The sequence below is a fragment of the Mustela putorius genome, unplaced genomic scaffold (genome assembly GCF_011764305.1).
Source record: "Mustela putorius furo isolate JIRA1106 unplaced genomic scaffold, ASM1176430v1.1 tig00000788_pilon_pilon_pilon, whole genome shotgun sequence".
Lineage (NCBI taxonomy): Eukaryota > Metazoa > Chordata > Mammalia > Carnivora > Mustelidae > Mustela > Mustela putorius.
This window is the reverse complement of record NW_025421481.1, coordinates 8,692,455-8,716,564: the sequence shown is the minus strand read 5'-3', so window position 1 is coordinate 8,716,564 and position 24,110 is coordinate 8,692,455. Positions and strand designations below refer to the sequence as shown.

The 24,110-nt window shown below is 37.9% G+C and overlaps 1 protein-coding gene and 1 pseudogene across 1 annotated transcript in view; both read left to right on the top strand.

The window, feature by feature from the left end:
• CFAP54 (cilia and flagella associated protein 54) overlaps positions 1-24,110 on the top strand; it is a 303,235-nt gene that overhangs the window by 152,916 nt on the left and 126,209 nt on the right. The window contains exons 35-40 of the mRNA XM_004748490.3: positions 312-493; positions 2,443-2,670; positions 10,143-10,366; positions 10,469-10,604; positions 14,520-14,628; positions 22,854-23,006. Of these exons, the coding sequence (XP_004748547.1) occupies positions 312-493; positions 2,443-2,670; positions 10,143-10,366; positions 10,469-10,604; positions 14,520-14,628; positions 22,854-23,006 (1,032 nt within the window). The remainder of the gene's footprint in view (positions 1-311; positions 494-2,442; positions 2,671-10,142; positions 10,367-10,468; positions 10,605-14,519; positions 14,629-22,853; positions 23,007-24,110) is intronic.
• LOC106005410 lies at positions 5,644-8,974 on the top strand (annotated as a pseudogene).

The following is a 24,110-nucleotide window of genomic DNA, read 5'->3' as shown; positions in this document are numbered from 1 at the left end:
GGATTCTATGATTGGTCCCTTAGAAAACATGACATTCCTATCTCTGCGTTGTTTCCTTGGCTGTTACTCTTGCCCAGAATGATATTCTTCATAGTCTTTTTGCATAGCTAAACCATGTTCGCCCTTTAAGACCTAATCTGGACTCCTCCTTCTCTAGAAACTTTCCTTGGTTCATTGTGTCCATGATAATCCCATCCTTCCTCCAAATTTATATAGCATTTCTTATCTTAATTACTCATTTGATGCTTATCACTTATGTCTTCTGGAACTTTCTGCTTCCAATAATGTTATACTTTATTTTTGTACTGTAGATGCTGAAGAATTTTACACATTTATTAATTCCAGAATGAGTGATGAAAATGTATCCAAGACACAAACATTTAATGACTCAGACTCTCAGTCAGGTCTTAGTGCTAAAGAAAAGGATCGAGCTGCAAATTTGGGTATATTGGATCATTTTATGAAGATCTTCTTATATTGCAGGAGAGCAATGGTAAGGTGCTAAATTTTAAATTTTACTTTAATTTAATTTTAGCTAATTTTCTAAATTAATAGACATAAATCCCAGCCATTTGTTTGGGCATGTAAGATGTACTTATTTACTTACTACACATAAACTAATTTCAACTTTGAAACTAAATTTTCTGGGTTTCACATCAGTCATTTTTGAGGTTTGCCTGCCATTAGTGCTGAAGATTTACACCTTGTGAGGCTGTCAGGGAGAGGAGAAAGCTGCTTTAGTCATCATTCATCCATTGGTGCGGAGCTGAGTTGGCCTCTGTCCTTGTCTACACAGTCTCTGTGAATATACAGATACTCCTTTGCAACTTTCTTGGCCATATTTGGGACATGGATTTCTATGATGGTGACATCAGTGGTTCCTTCTGGAGTCTTACACCTACCTGGGATACGATAGATCACTTTATTCTCTCTAACACAGGGAACACTCTTTCTGGGCAACAGAAAAATCCTGCTCCTAGCTCCTGACCCCTTGCTTCTACAAGCCAATTGTGTCTTCTCTCTTTTTTTTCTTAAATATTATATGATACATTATTAAACTTAAAATTGGAATCATTAGCTACAAAGGAATTAGTTTCCTTTTTCTCATTGCAGGAATGGCATAAACTTCAAACCTCTCAAGAGTTGAGAGGAAATCTATCCTTTCTAGACCACTTTCATTCCCATTTTCTCTGTGAAGAAGGTGATTTCTTAAAAAATGCAAAGCAAACCCACTTCATCCCCCTTGACTAAGGGCACTGCATTCTATCCTTCCACCAGCTTCAGGGCCCTGGCAGGTCTGGGTCTTGCTCACTTCTTGGAACTCAGTTCATCTTTCTCTCATTCAGTCCACTCTCCTCTGTGTGATCTTGAGAGCACAGAGCTTGTTCCTTTCTCATCCCTCAAATTCATCCTCCATCCTTTGCAGTTTGCTGGTCCCTCAGTTTCAAATCCTATCCTCTCAACACCCTCTCCCCCACTTTCACATGACTTGTTCAACTGAACATTCAAGTCTCTGATCATGTCACCTCCTCAGAGAGGACTTTTTTCCTGATCACCCCCATCTAAAAGGGCATATCATTTCATGCTTGTCAGATTCTAACCCAATTCTGCTTTCTTTTTCTTTACAATACTTATTATTCCCTGGAACCTCCATTTTAAAAAAAAATTCTATTTATTTATTTGATAGACAGAGATCACAAGTAGGTGGAGAGGCAGGCAGAGAGAGAGAGAGGAGGAAGCAGGCTCCCCGCTGAGCAGAAAGCTTGATGTGGGGCTCGATCCCAGGATACTGAGATGATGACCTGAGCCAGAGGCAGAGGCTTAACCCACTAAGCCACCCAGGCTCCCCTGGAACTACATTTTTATTTGTCTACTTATCTAGTGTCAGTCGCCCCTAATAAACTGAAGCAACATAAGGGAAGACCCGGTTACCCTTGCTCATTGCCACATTCTCAGAACCTAGAACAATGGAAATGTTTTGAGTCAGACTGCTAGTGTGCAAATCTTAGCTAACCACTTAGTAGATCATGACCCTGTGCAAGTTAGCTCCAATCTGTGTTTCCTTATCTGTAAATTAATAGAATGCTAGTGCATGCTTATTTCATAGGAGCTATTGTTAGAATTAACTGAGATAATGATATAAATAACACACAGTTATTTTTTATTGTTGACATAATTTATTTATTTATTTGACATAGAGAGATCACAAGTAGGCAGAGGCAGGCAGAGAGAGAGGGGGAAGCAGGCTCCCTGCCAAACAGAGAGCATGATGTGGGGCTCCATCCCAGGACCCTGAGATCATGACCTGAGCCGAAGGCGGAGGCTTTAATCCACTGAGCCACCCAGGCGCCCCTGTTAACATAATTTTTGCAGAAAGATGAAGTTGTTCAGAGATCTCTAACTTTTGAAACTTTGATTTTTTAAATGTTGTCTTTGTTTTAGGTTCTTGCTCATCGTGGTGGCTATTGGACTCTGCTTCAGAACTGCTGTCGGGCCCTTTGGAACTTTACTCAGGAGCTACAGATACTTCTTAAACAAACAGTGGATATATATAAAACATTTCCTATTAGCCAAGATTGTTTCCTCTGTACCTGTGTTTTGCCGTTCTATTTGGGAGCAGAATTACTTATTGACATGTTAGTAGAACTACAAAATATCGATTCTATTAAGGTAAGAGCACTTGGGTAATTATTTTTACTTCATCCAATTAATAAGTACTTTTTACTGTGCACATTGGGATAAATACAAATTAATATTTTCCTTGACTTACTACTTAGTTTGTCTACATTTCATTTGCTTCATTATTAATATTTGGTTCACAATACACAGCTCACATTGATGTTAATTGTAAATATGTTAGCCTGAAAATCCAACGTTTTTAAGGAAATAGTAACCTGTACTGAGCTTCATTTTCTATATAAACTAACTATAATGCATTTAATCCTCATAGCAATTTTTTTGACAGTGAAACAGACCCCAAGAGAGATCATATAGCTTGTCAGTTGCTCTTTACCTCACTGCTTTATCTGTCCTTGTCCTATTATTTGAAATCTGGTAGTATTTGTGACCATTTAAAATCTACCACACTGTGGTTTAAGACATGAAAATAAAATAGAAAAAGTGCAATCATGATGTAATCTAAACACATTGAAAATTAATAAGCACTAAACACATTAAGGCATGGAATTTATAACATTTCTAGATATAAAATATGTGAAAACTGTAGTTCAAAGGACAGAGTAATGTCTTTTACACTTTATATAAAGTGGTACACTATTAACTCTAAGGGGAATGTGTTAAGTTAAGGATGCATTTAATCATTAGAGTAATACCAAAAAAGAGATACAGCTAAAAAGCCATTGCGGTGAAGTAGAAACTAAATAGTGGTCAATGAATTAAAGAAGGCAGAAAGAAAAGAAACAGAGGAACAGAAACATATGGGCAAAACAGAAAGCAAATATCAAATAATAAATCTACCCCAATTATATTAATTACTGTATTAAATATAAGTGGTTTAACACCCTAATCAAAAGGCAGAGATTGTTGGATAAAAAAGACATGTAATAGCTGACTATATGAGGAGTATTCTGAATATAAATAAATTGAAAATAAATAGTGGAAAGAGACATACTAGGAATACAGTAATCATAAAAAATTTGTGAGACTTTATTAATATTAGATAAAATAAACTTTAAATCAGGGAGTATTTTGACAGATAAAGAGAGACATTTCATAATGAGAAGAGGCTCAGTTAATCAGGAAGACATACTAATCATAAATGTGTATGCTCCTAATAAGAGAAATTCAAAGTAAACTCTGGACACCCAAAGCATGAAGAGCTTCCAGAATGGTGGAAACATTGATATGTTGGCTGGTTGTTGTGGTCTGACTCCATGGGGAGAGGGCATCGAACCCCCTTATCCAGGACCCTTCTAGACTATGTACCTCTTTCTGTCCTTTTTTTTTTTTTAAAGATTTATTTATTTATTTGACAGACAGAGATTACAAGTAGGCGGAGAGGCAGGCAGAGAGAGAGAGAGAGGAGGAAGTGAGCAGAGAGCCCATGTGGGGCTCGATCCCAGGACCCTGGGATCATGACCTGAGCCAAAGGCAGAGGCTTTAACCCACTGAGCCACCCAGGAGCCCCCTATGTACCTCTTTCATGTGGCTGTCCCTGAGTTGTATCCTTTATAATAAAACTGCGATCCTAAGTATGGTGTTTTAAGTGAATGCCAGCGAATTATGAATCTGAGGGTGTTATGGAAACCCCAAAATTTATAGCTGTTCAGTCAGAAGTGCAGACCTGAAACTAGTGGCTGACTTCTAAAATAAGGGCAGTCTTATGGAGGACTAAGTCTTTAAACTCTGAATTTAATTCTGGATAAGTAGGTAGTTCAAGTGCAGTATACATAATAAAGTAAGTCATAATAAAATTTAAGTAAGTCATAATAAGTAAGTCAAAATACAATTTAAAATACTGAAATCTTGAAGAGTATGTTCTCTGACCCCTACCTTATGAATAGACCAATAAAAATTAGGAAGAAAAATCTCCTAAGTATCTGGAAATTAAACAACATAGTTCTAAATAATCCATGGGTCAAAGAAGAAAGTATAAGAGAAATTTAAAAATATTTCAAACTGATAACAACATATCAAAATTTGTGAGATGCAAATAAAACAGTACATAGAGGAACTTAATAATTTTAAATGTTTAATAGAAAAAATAAATTGCTCTAAATATATTAAAGAAAATGAATTTATAATTAAGAGCTTGGAGAGAAAGAAAACTCCAGACCCAGAATATTTCCCTAAAGAATTTGAGCAAACATACAAGGACAAAAATAATAAATCATACACAAACATATTTTTAGAAGTGAAGCCAGCTTAACCCTGACAGATATATCAAAAAGAAAGGTATGGGGGGACCTGGATGGCTCAGCTGTTAAGCATCTACCTTCAGCTCAGGTTATGATCCCAGGGTCTGGGATCGAGCCCCACATTGGGCTCCCTGCTCAGCAGGAAAACTGTTTCTCCCTCTCCTACTCCCTCTGCTTATGTTCCTTCTCTCATTGTGGTCTCTCTCTCTGTCAAATAAATAAATAAATAAAATCTTTTTAAAAAGTATGAATCATTTATTCTTCTCCTACCCACTTAAGCCCCCATGTTGTGTAAACCTGGTGATTTACAGACCTGTATCCCTGGGGATAAAAATATATGTTTATAAAAAAAAATCTTAAATAAAAAAAAAATTAAAAAAAGTATGAATCCATCAATATGCCTCATGAACATATGAACATAGACACAAAACTCCTTAATGAAATATTAGCAAATCAGTTCCAGCAATATATGAAATATGCAAATGAGATATATAGTATCTACAATTATACAAATGATGATCAAGTGAGTTTATCCCAGAAATGTAAGGTTAACATTTAGAGATCAATCAGGCAGTGCCTGGGTGGCTCAGTTGGTTAAGCATCTGACTCTTGGTATTGGCTCGGGTTGTGATCTCAGGGTGGTGAGATCGAGGATCATGTTGGGCTCTGCAAACAGTGTGGAGTCTGCTTGAAATTCTTTCCCCCACCGTTTCCCTCCCCATCTGCTCCTCCCCCTGTTTGGGCATGCTGTCTCAAGAACAAAACAAAACAAAACTTTAAAGAAAAAAAGATCAGTCAAGGTAATTCACCATATTAACAAGATAAAAGAGACAAATTATATCACCACTGAAATAGAGCAAAAGCATTTACAAAATTTGATATCACTTTTCCCACCTGTTTTCCCTGCCCTTAAGTGCTGCTCTAGCTGCACCGCTCTTGCTCTGAATTCTGGGTTCCTGCTAAGCCAGGGCTGCTGTTCTCTTTCTCTGGCTGCCATCATGATTATCTACCTGGACCTCATCAGACATGATGAGATGTTCTCTGACATTTACAAGATTCAGGAGGTTGCAAATGAGCTATGCCTGGAGGTGAAGGAGAAAATAGTAGGACAGAAGGTACCATTGATGGAAATGTACTTTGCTGAAGGCCCTGAAAGTGAAGGTACTAAAAGCACAGTAATCACTGGTGTTGATATTGTCAGGAACTATTACTTACAGAAAACAAACTTCACAAATGAAGCCTGTGAAAAGTACATCATAGCTTATAGGAAATCAGTCTAAGGCAAACTTGAAGAACAGGGACCAGAAAGTGTAACCCTTTTATAACAGAGAATGCAGACAAATCAAGCACATCTTTGTTAATTCAAAAACTGCCAGTTTTTTATTGATGAAAACATGAATCCAGATGGCATGGTAGCTCTGCTGAACTTCCATGAGGATAGTGACCCTATATATGATTTTCTTTAAGGATGAAATGAATGTTAATGTAAATGAAAAAATGTTAACAAAATGGAAAAAAAATGTTAACAAAATGCCGATTACTTTGGGTCTATCATCTATCATCATAACTGGCTGCTGCTTTTCACACATCCACACTGACACCAGGGCTTGGACAAGTGGTTGATGTCATCCTGATCTTTTCACTTATTTTAATACTGATTTATTTGGAGTGGAGTCATTTTTTTTTGTTGTTGTTTGTTTGTTTAAGAAAAAGCCATATGTAGGTTGCTTAAAAATAAAATGCATTTAAACTTATTTGAGAGGCTACCTCTTACTTTAATATGTGTTTAAACTAAGTCTGTCTTACAGTGTTCTAGAGAAGATAGAGCCTTGTTGTAGACCACAAATGGATAGCATAAAGCTGTCTTCAGATAACTTCAGGTAAACAGGGAAAACTACTTCTGGGACTAGTATATTGAAAACAAAACAAAACAAAACTTAACAAGAATTATAAGTATTAATTCTAAGTTGAAGTAAAGGAAAAGACCATATTTGTAGAGTGTCAGATGTGAAGTGGATGATTATACATTTCATCACCTACAAACAGAAGTAGTTAGCTCAGAGATAATCAAGAGAATAAAAAGAGACTAATACAATTGGAAGCAAAACAAAAACAATGTCGTTGATGTTAAAGACTCTCAGCAAACTAGGAATACCTGATAAAAAGTAGTATCTAGTGTTAACATCATACTTAATGGTGAGGTATTTTGAGCTTCCCTCTAAGACTGGGAACAAAGCAGGATGTCTGCTCATACCACTTTTGCTCAATATCATGCAGGAGATCCTGACAAGTACAATAAGGCAGATAAAGAAACAAAAGGAATGTGGATTAGAAGGGAATAATATGAGTTTTTACATGGAAAATTCCAACTTGTTAGGACTCTATAAAGCAACTACTAGAACTAATAAACAAAATAGCAGCACATAAAGTCAATATAAAAAATAAACCTGGTGATTCACAGACCTGTACCCCTGGGGATAAAAATATATGTTTATAAAAAATAAAAAATTTAAAATAAATAAATAAATAAATAAAGCACACACACATAAAAAGTTTCTTTGTACCAACAGAAAACAACTAGGAAATGACATTTTAAAAATACCATTCAAAATATCAAATTTCTAGGACTATATCTAAGGAAATATATATTAGATTTTTACACTGAAAATTGTAATGCATTGTAGAAAAAAATTAAAGGTCTACATAGACATAGACATATCATGTTCATGAATCAAAAGTCTTAATATTGCTAGGATATCATTTATTTCCAGTTTGGTCTATTGATTCAGTGAAATTCTAATGAAAATTCCAACAGACATTTTTTCAGTGTAAATTGACTGTTTATTTTAAAACTTATAAGCAAATGCAAAGAAATGTGAACGACCAAAAAAATCTTTGAATTTGGAGAACTCCCTACCGGATTTCAAGGTTTAGCAATGCTGTAGTAGTTAGAAGAGGATGATATTGGCATAAAGAGAAACAAATCAATGGAAAAAACAGAGACTCTCAAAATAGACTCATACATATGGTCAATATTTTACAAAGGTGTCAAAGTGATTCAAAGGACTCAAAAAAGAAATGACAACTCTTAGCACCCAGATGTGTTCTTTAAAAACTATTTCCCACTAAAAGAAATAGGACTCCTTGGTGGGGGGAAGGGGAGGAGGACTGATTACCATTTCCATTTCTATGTGAACTATACTTAAGGATAGCCAAATAGTTACAGTCAAAGAAGAGAAAATTTTCTTTATAGAATTTTCAGGAAGTAAGTAAAGAAAGAATGTTGAAATTAGAATATGAGGATTTTGCAATTCTTTATGAATTCATGGGGGGGATGAACAGCACCAGTGAAGTATACCTGTTGGAAAAAAATAAACTGGGAGCGGAGTAAGCATTTAAATCTAACCAACAACTTACAGAAGATCCAGGGGACAGAGAAATATTTAAAATGAAATGATGCATCACTAGAAATTCTGACTATGGAAACTCTACAAGACAAACAACCTGGTTTCTTCAACAAAAAATTGAAGTAAAAAAAGAAACCTGTATATTAAAAAAGACTTAAGAGACATAAATAATTGCAATGTTTGGACTTTATTTTGATCCCATTTCAAACTAATGCACTCAAAAATTTATCAGATATAAAGGAAATGTGAACACCATTCAATAATGTTTTGAAGCATTTTTTGCTAATTTCTTTTTTAGGTGGGATTATATATACAGAGGAAACCAAGTAGGTCTCAAAAATTGATAATTGGTTGAGCCTGGTTGTGGGTAGATAGGGCCTCAGTATATTATTTTCTCTGCTTTTATAAGTGTTAGACATTTTCTTTAATAAAAGGTTTTTTTAAAATTACACATGAAAGCTATAGTGGAAGATATAGTAACCACAGAGGGCCTCCCGATCCTTCATCCCAGAAGTAAACTTAACCATGTAGGCATACATAACTAACTGAGAGCGGATATCCCTCTTCTTCAGGAATGGCCCAGGAAAGTTATTTCAGTTGGACCCAGGAAATTTACCCATGTCTGAAGAAAGAATATGTCATCCTATAGGCCAGCAGGCTCTGACAAAGCCATCACCTGGGAAAAGTTGAGTGGGACAGACTTGATTTCTTTATACTCACCAAGAGGATTGAGTAAAGGCCAAGAGTGCCTCTACTTGGAACCCTGAGGTCAAGGAAATGGAGATAACCCCTTATACAGCTTTGTGCTGCTGGAAGAATTACTGTAGAATCAGTGGGTAGAGGGATGGAGCTCATAATATCAATAAAATGGAAACTATCCTTTACTGAGTATGTCCCATGTGCCAGTGACTGTGCTAAGAAGGCAGATTCACATAGGTCAGATATGGCACACCTGTTATTCACACACAAGACTGGCTTGAGGCATTCATATTACATTCCACAGCCAGATGACTTCTTAAGTCTCTTCCAACCTCAAGGACCATGAATCTTGTTAGAGATGTTTGTCCTCTACTTCTGTTGGTACCATACCTCCCTTTTGTGTGGGTTATACGTAATAGTAACATCAGCTTAAGAGGGGCTGGTCTTGAGTAACCCAACTATTTGTTGGACTGTAACCTGGCTTATAGGTGGATCTAAGGGCTTTTGTTTGCCTCAAGAATTTCTAAGGATATACATAAATGCGTAAGGGACTCAGAAATGAATAGATTAGTTACATAGTACCTCTAAGTTAGGCAGAAACGGTTTTCTAGAAGATTTCCTTCTCCATATGTTTGACCTTTGCATCAGGGAATTGGACATATTATGCCACAAACTGGTAAACGTAACTCATGCATTATGGAAACTCAATAGTTTGTATATACTAAAACCTGTTTCAAAACTTTATCTTATTCATTTAATATCCTTACTTAGATATGTGATGACTGAGGACCAGGAAGTATGGCCCTCAGTCTGTGTTGTCTAATATGGTAATGACTAGCTATATGTAGCTATTTAAAGTTAAGCTTAAATTAATTAAAATTAAATGAAATTAAAAGTCCAGTTGCAACAGTCATATTTTGATAGCTCCAGTATCCACACATGCTTGGTGGCTACTATATCAAACAACAAAGACGTAGGACATTTCTATCACCATAGAAAATTCTGTTGATTAGCAGTGTTGATTTGCATGATAAAAACATTTAAATTTTTTAATTTTTAAGTTCTTTTCCTGTTATATTTTTCTATCACATTCAGTTTTCAAAGAATTTATAGTGATATCTGAAAATACACACATTTTTTTTCCATGTACTACTTGCAGGTTGTTGATGAAAAAGGGGAGTTCAGTGTTCCAAGCTGCTATGGAAATATTAAAAATGATAACGGTGGTTCTAGCCTTGATTTTGAACATCTTCTGGATGATGTAAATGTGGTTGATTTAAAATGGATCCATAATTTTGTATTGAAATCTCTGGAACTTTTATATCAAGTGGAAAAATGGGAAACACTGGTATCACTTGCTATCCAATTCAATATAATTTCACAGTAAGTATTGCTGTAAGGGAAATCAAAAGTGGCAAGCTTTCATGAAAAAAAAATGCATTTTAACTAATGTCTCCTTTTTAATGTATTTCTACCCCTCTCTAGTGAGAGATACACAGAGCAAGTGACACCACTCCTAGTGTATGCACAGCGTCAGCTTCTTCTAAGAATATCCAAGTTCAATGGCCCAGATGTTACCCAACAGGCTTGTGCAAGATATGAGGCTGAATACAATGAGAAGGTGAATTTGGCTCTATTATTCTTACAGTTGTGATTTCTGATAAGTGCACATATGCAATACAAAGATTTAGGATTCAGATAAATATTATTTTTACTTAGACATTTATCATTCAAATCAACAAATGTTATTGAAAGCTTGCTATGTGCCAATATTTTCCAGGTACAGGGTAAACAAAAATTAAGTCCTTGTGCATAAGAAACTTACATTCAGGCCAGAGCTGATATATTCATTAGGCACAGTGAGGACATTGTCTAGAACCACAGAAATTTTAGAGGCCCACTAAATGTGTTTTAATTTTTTTTAGTGTGAAGAAAAAAAGTAACATAGGTCAAAGAAAATGTTTTAATTTTTACTATTACTATAATTGTATTTATGCCAACATAATCATATGATACAATTTTTAATATTTTCCCTTAAAAGTGAAAGTCTGTAAGGACCATGAAAGTTATCATACAGCTTTGAGTTAGATGGAGGAAAGGGAAGTAAATTCTTTCTTTTATTTATTACTTTAATAAATGTGTATAGACTATCTTTTTTTTAAATTAATTAATTTATTTATTGGACAAAGAGAGAGAGAGAGAGAGAGAGATCACAAGTAGGCAGAGATAGGCAGGCATAGGTGGTGGGGGAAGCAGGCTCCCTTCAGAGCAGAGAGCCCGATGTAGGGCTCAATCCCAGGACCCTGAGATCATGACCCGAGCCAAAGGCAGAGGCTTAACCCACTGAGCCACCTAGGTGCTCTGTGTATCAACTATCTACTACCAGAGCCATGGCATATAGTTATACAGTTTTCATCCTGGCCCAGGCCCCCAGTGTACGTGAGGACTGAAATCTAGTCCCACTTATTCTAACATGAGAGCACAGTCTGAGTTCTTGCTTCATAGAGTTTAATTTTAGAGGAGTAGACGTAGGGCCAGATAATAAACATGTAAACAGATACATAAAGAGATTCATGATCATTAGAGTCATCGAAGAGAATAAAATGGATCCGTGGGTTAGAGATAGGTGGAGTGGGAGGTAGAAATCTGGAATGTCTCTTGGAAACTGTAACCTTTGATGAAAAATGGCCAGCCATACATAAGAGAGAGCCATTGAGCCCAAGAGAAGAGCAAGAGCAAAGGCCCTGGGGTGGGACAAGAGGAAGAAAACAGGGGTGTTTTTCTATTTCCTCTTCTTCCCAAGTTCTTAATGTTAGTGTGTCCCAGGACTTTGTTCTTGGTCCTCCTGTCTTCTTTATCTGCATCCTCTCCCTTGGTGAGCTCATTCAGTCTGTGGCTCTAAGTACTGTCTTTATGATAATGACTTTTGAAATTATAGCTCCAGTCTAGAACTTTCTCCTTAATTCTGTGTGGACATGTAATTCCCTGTATCAGTCAGGGTTCAATCAGAGAAACAGAACCGGTAGGATCTATTATCTATCTATCTATTTTTCTATCTGTCATGTATCTATCAAGATTTATGACAAGGAACTGGCTTATGTGATTGTGGGGGCTGTCCAGAGAAGTCTAAAATTGTAAGGTCATCAGTCAGGATCCCCAGAAGGAAGGAAACTTACAGGTGTGGCCAGAAGCTGTTATCCTTAGGCAGTCAGTGAAGGGTGATCCAATGAGTAGACCTGGATACTGTTTGGAGTCTGGAGACCTCTAGCACATCAAGGACTCGCCTGCTTAGGTCAGGCCCACTGAAGATAATCTCTTTAGTTTAAAGGAAATTTATTAGGGACTTTAATTAGTATCTGCAAAATTCCTTCATAGTAGCAGCTAGATTAGTGTTTGAATAGCTGGGATGAAGTGTGTGCACTCTACAAAATGGATACTTCCTTTCCTTTTGTCCTCATAGTTTAGCCTAAGCAAGTTGACCCATCAGAAAACTGTCATGCTGCCTAATCTACATAATCTCTTAGATGTCTAATACACTTCTGAAATTTAGTATATTTCAAACAAACCTGACAAGTCTTCCCCACGTCAGTTGATGACAACACTGTCCTCCTAGTTGCTCAGGCCAGACACCTTGGAGACATCCCAGACTCCTCCCTTGCTTTCATTACTCCATTACAAACTGGTTATCAAATCATCTACCTTCAGAATGTATTCAGACCACTTATCACTACCTTTACCACTCCTCCTCTGATCCAGGCCCCTGTTATATTTGCTTGGATTCATGCAATGACTTCCTAATTAGCTTTCTTGCTTCTAACTTCCCTGAATCCCTGCCTTTAGCCTATAGTCTACTCTCAATGCAGCAAGTAGAATGACTCTTTAAAAACCCAAGATCATGTTCTTCCTCCTCTTTAAATCCTACAACTTCCCATCTGATTCAGAGATAAGGTGAACATCCTTGTCATGGCCTTAATGCCCCACATATTTCCCTGTGATCCTCAGTGACTCATCTGTATTTCCCCACAGGTTTCAGCTTCTCTGTTCTTTAAGACTTCCTGCTTTTGCTGCTCCCCTGCTTGGGACGCTCCTCTCCCAAATATCCACACTGATTTTTTTCTCACTTTTTTCTAGTCTTTGCTAAATGTCGCTTTCTGTGTGAAAAATATTCTCACTATCCTATATAAAATTATGTACCTATTTGCTCTATTTCTCTCTATAGCATTTATAACTCTTTAATATACTCTATAATACACTTCTCTATTTTCTTCATTATATTTCTACTTCCTCTAGAATAAGTTCCATAAGAAAAGGAACTTTTGTTTGCTTTGTTCATTGTATTATCCTTGAGCTTTGAGTAGTGACTGACACATAATAAGTGTTCAATTAAGATTTATTTAATGCAGCTGGGAGGTGGAAAGGAGTAAGTCAAATAGGGCCTTATTAGGCTATGGGAAGGAATTTGCATTTTATTAGACTGTTTACATCTCATTGTACAAGTACCTACAAGGGACTTTGAATCTCAGACAGATTCAAAGGGATCTGTATTTTGAGAAATAGGTTAGTTCAAGGAATAGGAATGGAGAAACAGAAGTTCTTGGACTTTTTGTTTTTTTTAGAGAGGGAGAGAGCAGGTGCATCCACTAGCAGGGGAGGGGCAGAGGGAGAAAGAGGGAGAGCCCCAAACAGGCTCATGCTCAGCATGGAGCCTGATGCAGGGCTTGATCTCACAACCCTGAGATCATGACCCATGCCAAAATCAAGAGTTGGATGCCTGCCTGAGCCATCCAGGTGTCCCAGTTGGAGCTTTTAAAAGAATTTCCTTTTCTCTAAAACTTTTCAGATTTCAGATATTTTGTAATCTTAGGACTTAAGTGTCTGTTAGAAAACAAATTTTTAAAATACTACAGAGGATGGGGTGCCTGGGTGGCTCAGTGGGTTAAAGTCTCTGCCTTCGGCTCAGGTCATGGTCCCAGGGTCCTGGGATTGAGCCCCACATCAGGCTCTGTGCTTGGCGGGGAGCCTGCTTCCGCCTCTCTGCCAACTTGTGATCTCTGTCAGTTAAATAAATAAATAAAATCTTAGAAGAAAATAAAAAATAAAATACTATAGAGGACATTAGTTCTGAAAAACTTCACCCAGGGAAGTTTAAATAGCATTTATTATGAGTAGGGTGGAAAAATCAGCCACTGGAAAAGCAGCCTATATTTTAGATATGTTTCAACTTGCATAATAGAAGATATATTTAGATGAGTGGATTTATAGAATATCAGAAAATCATATTCTAATTGCTCTACATAATTTGCCTAATGCTTCTCCAGCTGTGCTGAACAAAAGAGATATAAAAAGTTATGTGGCTGCCTTTTTTTTTGCTGGAAGTTGTCATGATTGAGTGCTACTCTGCTAGCTTTCATTTGTAGCATCCTTTTGTATTTCTTCTTTTTGACAAGTGAAAAATAAGATAAACATTTTACGTAAGCCAAATTTCTAGCCATAAATGCATGACCAAATGGTATTTGTTTTCTTTTTCCTTTTTCAGATAACCTGCCGAAATTTCATTGGGAAGCAGCTCAAGATTAATCCTTCCACCAGTGAAGTAACAGATACAGAAAACGGCACAGATAGCCTAAAAAAGTTTATCGGTTCAGGTTGGAACCATTTCAGCTTGAAGTTTTTTTTAAAGCAAAGTTTGCTGTTGTGTTCTGCATGTCAGCTCTTCCATAATTAAAATGTTTGCAAAATCTCTTTTGCAGGCTTATTGGACTGAAAAAAACCCATTTGATATTTACCATCTTACATTGCTATAAATGTCACACATGGGGAATTAAAACCCATGTTTATTAGTTTAATCTATAAATTAAAGAAGGGAAAGAAAAAGAAAGGAAAATTATTTGAAAAATAGCCATGGAAAAAGACTGTTTTCTGCATTTCCCCATTTTTATTTCACTTGGGAGCTCTTCAAATAGACCTGTTGCTATTCTCTTTGAAGTTCTGTCTTGACTCTCAGAATAATTCTCATTCCCAGTGTAGATTGTCCTCTTATTGGCTCTTTTATGGTTAAGTTGTAGGTCTTCTCATTAGAGTGCAGAAGGCACTGAGATGTCATGGCTCCTTTGCTTTCAGAGAAGTCCTCTTGGAATAGTTTGGCAGTACAGCTTATAGGATTAAAGCAACAGAATAAGATGGAAATGGAGAATAATGCTTTCTCTCAATTGTGTTTGTCTTGTGCCTCTGTTTCTGGTATAAGAAAGAAATGCAAATCTTCCCTTTGTCATGTTAGGATTCTTTCATTTATTTATCTACAGATTTTATGTATCTGTGTGTGTAAGTATGTAATCATCTATTCCTTTACTGAGACAGGTGGCCATTCAGTCATCTGGCAAGCATTTACTGCATGTGTACTCTGTGTTAAGTGCCATACTGGGTACTGTGACTACAAAGAGAATATTTATTGAGATTAAAGATTTGTTATCCTGGAATTTACAACACATTGAAAGACACAGATAAACTAGAAACTATGGTATAGAGTGATAAGATCTGTCATATGATGACTATCCATTCTGTTTTGCCCTGTAGGCAGTAGTGCTATGGAGAGACTGTGTGTAATTTGATGGAGCTAAAGGAAAAAGGAAAAGGCAACTTTGAGGTTAGAAAGTTTGGCAGGAAGGCTTTAGAAGGCAGGATAAAGAGCAGCAGATCTATCTGGAGGGCTGCAGGAAGCTAGTGATAAGGATTTTAAAATGGGCTCTGAATGTTCATATTTGTGCTGCTGAAAGAACCTTAGGCAGCAATGTGGGGAACCAATTGAAAGCACAGCAAATGGAAGCAGAAGAGCAGCTACCCCTAACTTGTGCATTAGAGATGTGATGAGGCTCAGACCTAGGTGAAGAGGACACAGGAGTAGACAGATACAAGAGAAAGGTCAAGGAAGTCACCAGGACTATGTTCTGTACTGGTTAGATGAAGATGGGAGGAGTCCAAAATGTCTTGGTTTCTGGGTTGGTTGGCTAGGTGGATGTGATGTCCTGACTCTACAGGAAAACTGAAGGCAGGAACAGGTCAGAGAAAGTTGCTTTGGAAGTACTGAGTTTGAGGTGCCAGGATGATAACTGAGTAGAACTAGTCAGTATATGGTTGGATAGACTGGTCAGGCATTCAGCAGAGATTTGTACTTTCATCATCGATATATTGCTGGTGGTTGAATTCAGGGGCGTATATGAGGTCAGAGAGTTTTATGGATGGCCTCACTTTGGAAGCTATGTTGTTCAAAGTGGGCTATGCTATATAGTAGTAGCCACTACATGAGCTCATGCTACTGTGCTCATTGAGTTGAGTACTGAGCTGCTGCTCATCATAAGTGGATGGAATCTCCATCTTGACACAAATTTCTATGATGGTTTCCAAGACAGAAAGGAGAACATGAATTTACCCTCTAGAGGAGCCATGCTGAGAGGCTGGGGCAGAAGGGAAGGAAAGAATGGGCCCAAACACAGGAATTTCATAGGTGGTAAGGGTAGAAGTTAAAGATATTCTTCTTGGGTACTAAAGATTTTCTTAATAAAGCAAAGGGTTGAGATTATAGTCAAGATTGCTAGGTTAGGAGATTTCAGGAGGAATGAGAAAGAGTGGCCTGGCCCCTGAGGGAAATAGAAAAAAGATAGAAGAGATTCAGAGCTAGCTGGTAGATGTGTAGAGGTCCCACTTGAGGGAGTTGGTGAACACAAACGGGTCTATTACCACCAATGATAAATCAAATTATCCCCTCATGTTCATTAAACAATGGCATTCCAATCAATGTGATTCTTCCTGGTTATATTCTTCTTTTCTTGAACATATCATTGAACCTCTGGAGATCTCTCAGTTTGGGATCTACAACTCAGAATGTGATTTATATCATCCCTTCCATCCTAAAAAGAATGGACAACAAATGTGAGAAAATGTGTCAAAAAGCTTATTATCAAATATGATGACTACCACTTAAGGGATAAGAAAATCATTCCTAGCATGTGTGTCCAGTAGGTCTTACAGATGGTGGGTGCAATACATTAGGAAAGTACTTTGCCTTCTTGTTAAAGCTGTATTTGGAAAGGCAAGATTGCAGGTGGTAGCTTGGATCAGGTTACCATGATTATTTGGATTGATTCTCAATAGTGGTGGAGCTATAGTCAGTTTGAGCAATGACTACAGCAGGAGTATTTGAATGAATAAAATATAAAAAATATTGTAGTGGCAGTCATAATGAATTGGTCCATGCACTCTATTGACCATACTATAACCATTAGCTTTTAAAATTTTTATACTTTTAGGGGGTAGGTATTATGCTTACATTACAGATGAGAAAATTAAATGTTACTAGTAAGTAGAAGAACTTTGGTTCAAACCCTAGGCTCTGTCTGATGGCTCAGCTCTAAGTGCTCACCAAACTGTTTGACCTATTCACCATTTGTCCTGTTTCAGATTAGTCTCTCCTCTAAACTCACAGCACTCAGAAAAATTTCGCTATATGTCAGTGGTCATGGGAATTATTCTGACTTACTGTGATAGTAGGGTAGTTTTTAGATGATCCTGCATACTAATTGTTTTACATTGAGCCATTATCATTAAAATCTTGGCATCCACTTAGAGTTCTTTATAAGACTCTAGGACCTCTGTGACTAGGAGCTTATTTTGGCCCACACTTTTGGGCTTATTTGGCAAATTTTTAGGAGGGCGAATTTTTTTTTTTTTCAGTGTCCTGAACTCAGATCATTAACATGTTTATAACCATGATGGGTCTTAGGTATGCCATCATGACATGTTTGAAGTACTTTGGAAAGACGAAGTATACTCTTGCTGGTTTCCACACCAGATTGCTCCTTTGGAACATCACAGATTTTCTTTTGGCATAACAGCACTGGGTAGTAATGTTGGATACATTTAATTCTTCAGAACAGATATTGTAATGCTCCAGTGCCTACGAACATTTGGTGTTCTCATTATTTAACAGCATTCTATTCTCCCTCTAACTATTTAATAATGCATATGTAATTTGGTATAGTCTCTGTAGGATGTGGAAAAGTGAGAATACCTCACTTTATAGATTATTTTTTGTATGGGTGAGTAACTTGCCTGCTTGTTAAGCTTCACAGGGGAGATAACTATGAATATGCCTTTTATTATGGCTATTTTTGCATTCTGTCTAGGATCTGATTCTTGAGTTTTGACCTTATTGGTATTTAAGTTATCTCTGATAGGGCTCTTCAGTCTTCAGGCACGTTTTCATACCTGCAATTCAAATTTTCAACCTTTGGCAGGTGTGTTTTATTACTGACTCTGGGCTTTTGTTTTAGTGTGACCAATTGTGTAGAAAGCAGCCCGAATTTTGTAGTATTCCCTGGGATTCTTCCTTGGTGTACCCATCTCTCAGGAGTCATTGGCATTTTTTTAAATTAATTAATTTTATTTTATTAATTTACTTTTTTAAAGATTTTATTTATTTGTCAGAGAGAGAGAGAGAGCAAGCAAGAGAGCACGCACAGAAGCACAAGCAGGGGGAGCAGCAGACAGAGGGAGAAACAGGCTCCCTGCTGAGCAGAGAGCCCGATGCGGGGACTCCATCTCAGAACCCTGGGATCATGACCTGAGCCGAAGGCAGACACTTAACAGACTGAGCCACCCAGGTGTCCCTATTTATTTGAGGTTTTGTCGTGGGAGTGTGGGTGGGGAGGGGCAGAGGGAGAGGGTGAGAGAGAGAATCCTCAAGCAGAATCCCTGCTGAGTGTTGAGCTTATGCAGGCCTTGATGTCACGACTCTGAGATCGTGACCTGAGCTGAAATCAAGAGTTGGAGGCTCAACCAGCTGAGCCACCCAGGCATCCTGGTATTCAGTTTTAATGAGTACATGAACAATAAGAGACACAGTAGTGCTTTTCTTCCCCTCCTTCCTCCTTCTTTCTTCCTTTTCTCCTCCTTCTCTTTCTTTCCCACCCTCCTCTTTCTCCTCTTCTTCCTCCTCCTCTTCCTTCACCTTCTTCTTTTTCTGACATATTTCTAACTGTTGAGGTTATTAGTGCCTTTGAAATAGCTTCTTGAATTATTCATGGAAGTTTTCAGAGAGGCGCTCCCCTTGAGACAGAGAAGTAAGGACCGGCCTCTGAAGCTAATGATACTTCTTCATGGCTGTCACTAGTTACCTTGTGTAGATGGTCACAAAATCACCAGTAGAGCCCTAGTTAGACTATAAGAAAAGAGATTTTCTAGGGCTTGAAAAGAAGGGGAAAAAAAACTCTAAAGTGAAATATAGTTTAGGAAAAAAATAAGGAGGAATGCTTTATAAGTGGGTATTTGATTAAAAAGTAGCAGGATGATTTTATTCAAATCCCACATTTTAAAGATTGCCAAAATCTCCTGTCCCTCCTGTCCTTTTGATTGCCTCCAAATACAAGCATGCCTTTGTGAATTTTTTTTTTTTAAGATTTTATTTATTTGTCAGAGAGAGAGAGAGAGTACACAAGTAGGCAGAGTGGCGGGCAGAGGTGGAGAGAGAGGCAGGCTCCCCGCCGAGCAAAGAGCCCAATGTGGGACTCAATCCCAGCACTCTGGGATCATGGCCTGAGCCGAAGGCAGCAGCTTAACCGACTGAGCCACCCAGACGTCCCGCCTTTGTGAATTTTTATTCCAGAATGAAGGCTCTGTGAGAGCAAGGAGTATGTCTGCTTTTTTCACTTATATCTCTCCAGTGCCTAGCATCGTGCCTAATACTAGTAAGTGGTCAATATATATTTTGAAAATACATGACTAACAGCCAATGTGTATCCTCCATCTATTGGATGCTTACTTCCTGATAGATACTATGGTTGGCACTTCACACACAGCTTAAAACAATAACCCTCAGAGGTAAATATTATCACCCTGATTTTAATAGGGATTGTAAATTAAGGCCTAGAGTAGGTAACTGACTGTCTCAAAATATTAATATGTGAGGGCTTCCAGCTTCTGCCTTCTCCTTTGTTTTCTTTGCTTCTTTCCCTGATCTCAGTATCTAAGGAGAAAAAGATAAAAGCCAAGCTCATGAATTCTTGTAGGAAAAACAAAATAGAACAGAAACCTTACCATCTTTCGGGCATTGTGTGTAAGGGTGGGGTTGGAGGAGTCAGGGCATGCCTTGTCTTTTTGTCTGCATCATGCAGGACTGTGCATGGGTAGAAAGGAGGGGAATTGAGAAAGCAAGATGGTGGGTGTAGGACAAAGTGGACAGGAGAGTGAAATTCGTAGGGTAGAAGAGATCTCCTGGGGAGTTAATAAGTGCTACTGTCAGCTAAGTATTGGAGTCTCTTAAATGTGTGGTAGGCAAGTGTGCCAAGAATGAACTTGCTGGGCGGACAAGTACTTTTATCAATATGGTCATCTACCTGGTTTGACTAGAGCCTCCAGGATTTCTAGATATTTCAGTCTGCATTGTAGTAGATTGAAAGATGTGTTATGGCCACAGAATGTAGATGTGCCACTAATTCAATCAGCGCCTCCCTGGGCTCTTGTGAACCCCAGGCTTCTTCTCTCATTAACTTTTCTTAGACGTATTTCTGTCCTAGTCTCAAAGGCCTTTGTACTCAATTAGCAGGCCTCAAATCTGGGTCATTGCCAGTTACCCAAGATTTGATGCCCCCGGTCAGCTAACTGGAAAAGTCACTGGACTTGACTGCTGGTTGTCTCTCTTGTCTTATAAGGCCTTAAAACAAATTAATATCCTCAAGTTCACTTTTCCTTCTTTGTAAATAACATCCACCCCTACTAGTTGGTAAGGTGCTGTGAAAATGAAATGGGATTAAGATCCATATAAGTATTATAAATAAAGTCTATTCTAGCCATTTAGCTTTGAAAACTTGTCAGTCATTCATTTAACAAACACTTATAGAGCACATACCATGTAACAGGTGCTGTTAAAGGTCTTGGTTGATAGCAGCAGACAAAATGGACAGAACTCCTTGCCTTCATGGAACCTGCCTTCTAGTCGCAGGAGACAACCAATAAACAAACAGAACACATAATACATCAAAAGATGATGAATGCAATGGAGAAAACAAAGGTTGAGAAACCAGGATTGCCAATTTAAATACAATGATCAGGGAGGCTTCCTGGGAAATTAAGTTAAGCAATAACCTTAAGGAGCTGAGGAAGAAAGGACATGGGGATGTCTGAGGAAGAATGTTCTAGATCAGCATGAACCACTGGTGGGGGTTTGCAGAAGATCTCTTGGATTTCTTGGATTTTTTTCCCAACAAGATGGGAAGCAAGGTTATTGACCCAGAAAGGACAGGGAAGAGGTAATTCCTACCCCTTTTTTCCTTGCCAAGTAGCCACTTAACCACTCTTATGTCACTTCCAGCATTGGAATGCTCCCTGCAACCCGCCATCATTCCCATTGCTATTATCTTAGTCGAGTTCAAATCACAATACCGTGTTTTAGTCTTTTCAGCCACCAATCTCTTTCTGTTGCAGTCTGCTAACTCTTCCTAAAATACCCATGCCCAGCTCAGGTCCCTTCTTCTGCTCCCTTTTGGAAAGGATAAAGGTGACTTTCTCAGCAAGGGCTTCAGGTCTCCGGAAAACCCCTCTTTGTTCAGTGGGACTGGCCATGTCATCCCACTGCACCCTGAATTATCACCCTGACTCCTGCTTCCATACTTCTCCTTGTACAAACTAGCTCTGTGACTCAAGAGAAACCACCAGACATCTCTATGCCTTATTTTCCTCATCTGTAAAACGAGGATGTAACGGTACATACCTTTTTTGTTGTTTTTAGGATCTGATGAGCTCATCACAATAAATTATATAAAATAGTTCTGGTATAGTGTAAGTACTCAGTCAACATCAGCTCTGCTTATTCTGTCTTAAACCTCTTGCCTCCTTCTTCCTAATGAAATCTTCCCCCTCCTCTAAGACACAACTGGCATACCCTCCGGCATGAAGTCTTTCTTGCACTTCCTTTCCTCCCTATTGCCGATCTCTCACTTCTCTCGCCCTCGTTTTGGCACATAACCAGAAATGCTCTGTGAATGTGAGTTTAATACTCCAGGGTCAGAATGCTTCGTCTCTCCAGCTGGACTGTGAACTCTACAGGGCAAATGTCATGCCTCTTTGCCTCCTGTGGCCCTGTTCCCTCACAAGCTGCTGTACCACTCTCAAGGCCTCAGATTTCACAGGGGCCACTCACCTGTTCAACTTGTTGAAGAAGTAAATTCTTTTGTTATTTTATCTGTAATATCTGAAGCTTGTATTCCTTTTCTCTTGTGTGTGGCGTGTGGCTGAAAATCTGAAGCCTGGTTCCAGGGACCGCCACTTCTTCTCCAGGGACCTCGTGGCCACCCTCTGCCAACATCTCCTCTTTCCGCCCATTTTTTTCAGGACCGTTTTAGTTCCCCTCCCTTTTATGGCCTCATCTTCCTTTCCTCTGCATCCTCCAATATTAGAAACCCATCTTTCCCTTCTCTTAAGAGAGCACTTACCCACCCAGGCTTCTTTGTTTCTTCCTTTCGTCTCTTTCCCAAGGCACCTCTGCTTTGAAGAGGCTGCTGAAAAGGAGTAGATTATTTCATCTTTTATGATCAGCAAAAGAAAAAGTAGGAGGCTTCATAAGGAAAATTGGCAAGATCTAAAGTTATTTGCATTTCATAGGAATCAAAAGTTTTCTAAGTTTTTTTTTTTTTTAAAGAACTTTCAAATATACCACAAAAAATTGATCTGAACGTTGAAACACCTGCTGCAAACCTGGGGACTTTGAATTTAGCAGCTTTAGTTTGGGACCAAGAAATTCTCTGAATTAGAAAGTCTTTTGCTACTAGTTGTTGGCTTGCTGCAGCATTTCATCCCTCAGTCTGCTTCTTTTTCCTTTCAGAGTACAGCCACGCCAAAGAGCTTGTCTGTGTGCCTGTGGATGTGACAGACACTTTGAGATGTTTTAGAGAGACCCTGGAAAAATCCAGATATCACAACAGATCAATCCGACACAGCAGAAAATTGCTTTCATTATTCCTTGCACAGACACAAGGTAAAATTCTTGGCTCTCTATATCCCTTGCTCTTTATTTCCGGGAGGGACAACCACCCTGTGGATCTACCATATTCTGCCTTAGGCCCTTTATTTCCCCACCAACATGCACACTCCCTGTTGCCCTTCTTTCTTCTTCTTGTCTGGTGGATCACATTTTCTCTCTTACACTCTTCTTTCCAAAGACTGTCTCACTCAGCTGCTTTCATGCTTTCTGTGAAACGAGCATACTCCCTTGAGCAGATATAAAAACAGTGCATGTTAATTTTTTGATACGTTCTTACCTATCTCTTTGCAAGTATGGTACTATAGTCTTTTAAAAAATTTTTCATAAATAGATGACTTGATTCATGCTGAATTAACTAGAACTTATTACCAAAACCCTACTTTATCAGTGTCAAGGAAAAGATGCATTTTAATTTAAGCATCAATACGATTTCTTATTAACACCATAGATTTTGATCTTAAAGATTTCTTTTAGTTTAAAACAAGATATTCACTATCATTGGTTACATCACATTTATTTGTTTTCTCCTTTCTCAACATTTATTGATTAGTGAACTCAATCAAAGCAGGGCTTTGAGTGGTTAAGTGGCAATAATTTTAGGTGGGGAAAATCTTGACTTACGTATGTTTGGGTCATTAAAAATTTGTTTAAAATCCTAATATATGTTTATGATCCTTGCTATTCAAATTTATTGGAATAATAAAAATAAGCTTAAAGAATAAACTTAAAAAACCTAAAATTTTTATATTTTCAAGTTATTAAAAATAGATTTAAACGTCAACCTAAGATGCTAATATTCAGTGAACTGATCTTTCAGAAATTTACTCAAATCTTGTTTTTTCAATCACTGACAGAAATTTTATTTATGTGTGTATATGTATGTATGTGTGTATTTGTTGTTGTTGCTGACCCTACTACTTACCCCCAAATCGTACTTGCTATGCCACAAACCCACAGATTTTGGTTGTATTGCCTATAGACTCACATTACATTAAATTAGCTCTGTATGTTATGTTTAAACTTCTTTCGATTATGGCATATATTAATAATGGTTAAGGGCATGAATAAAAAAAGCAAATATAATTTGGATTACATTGG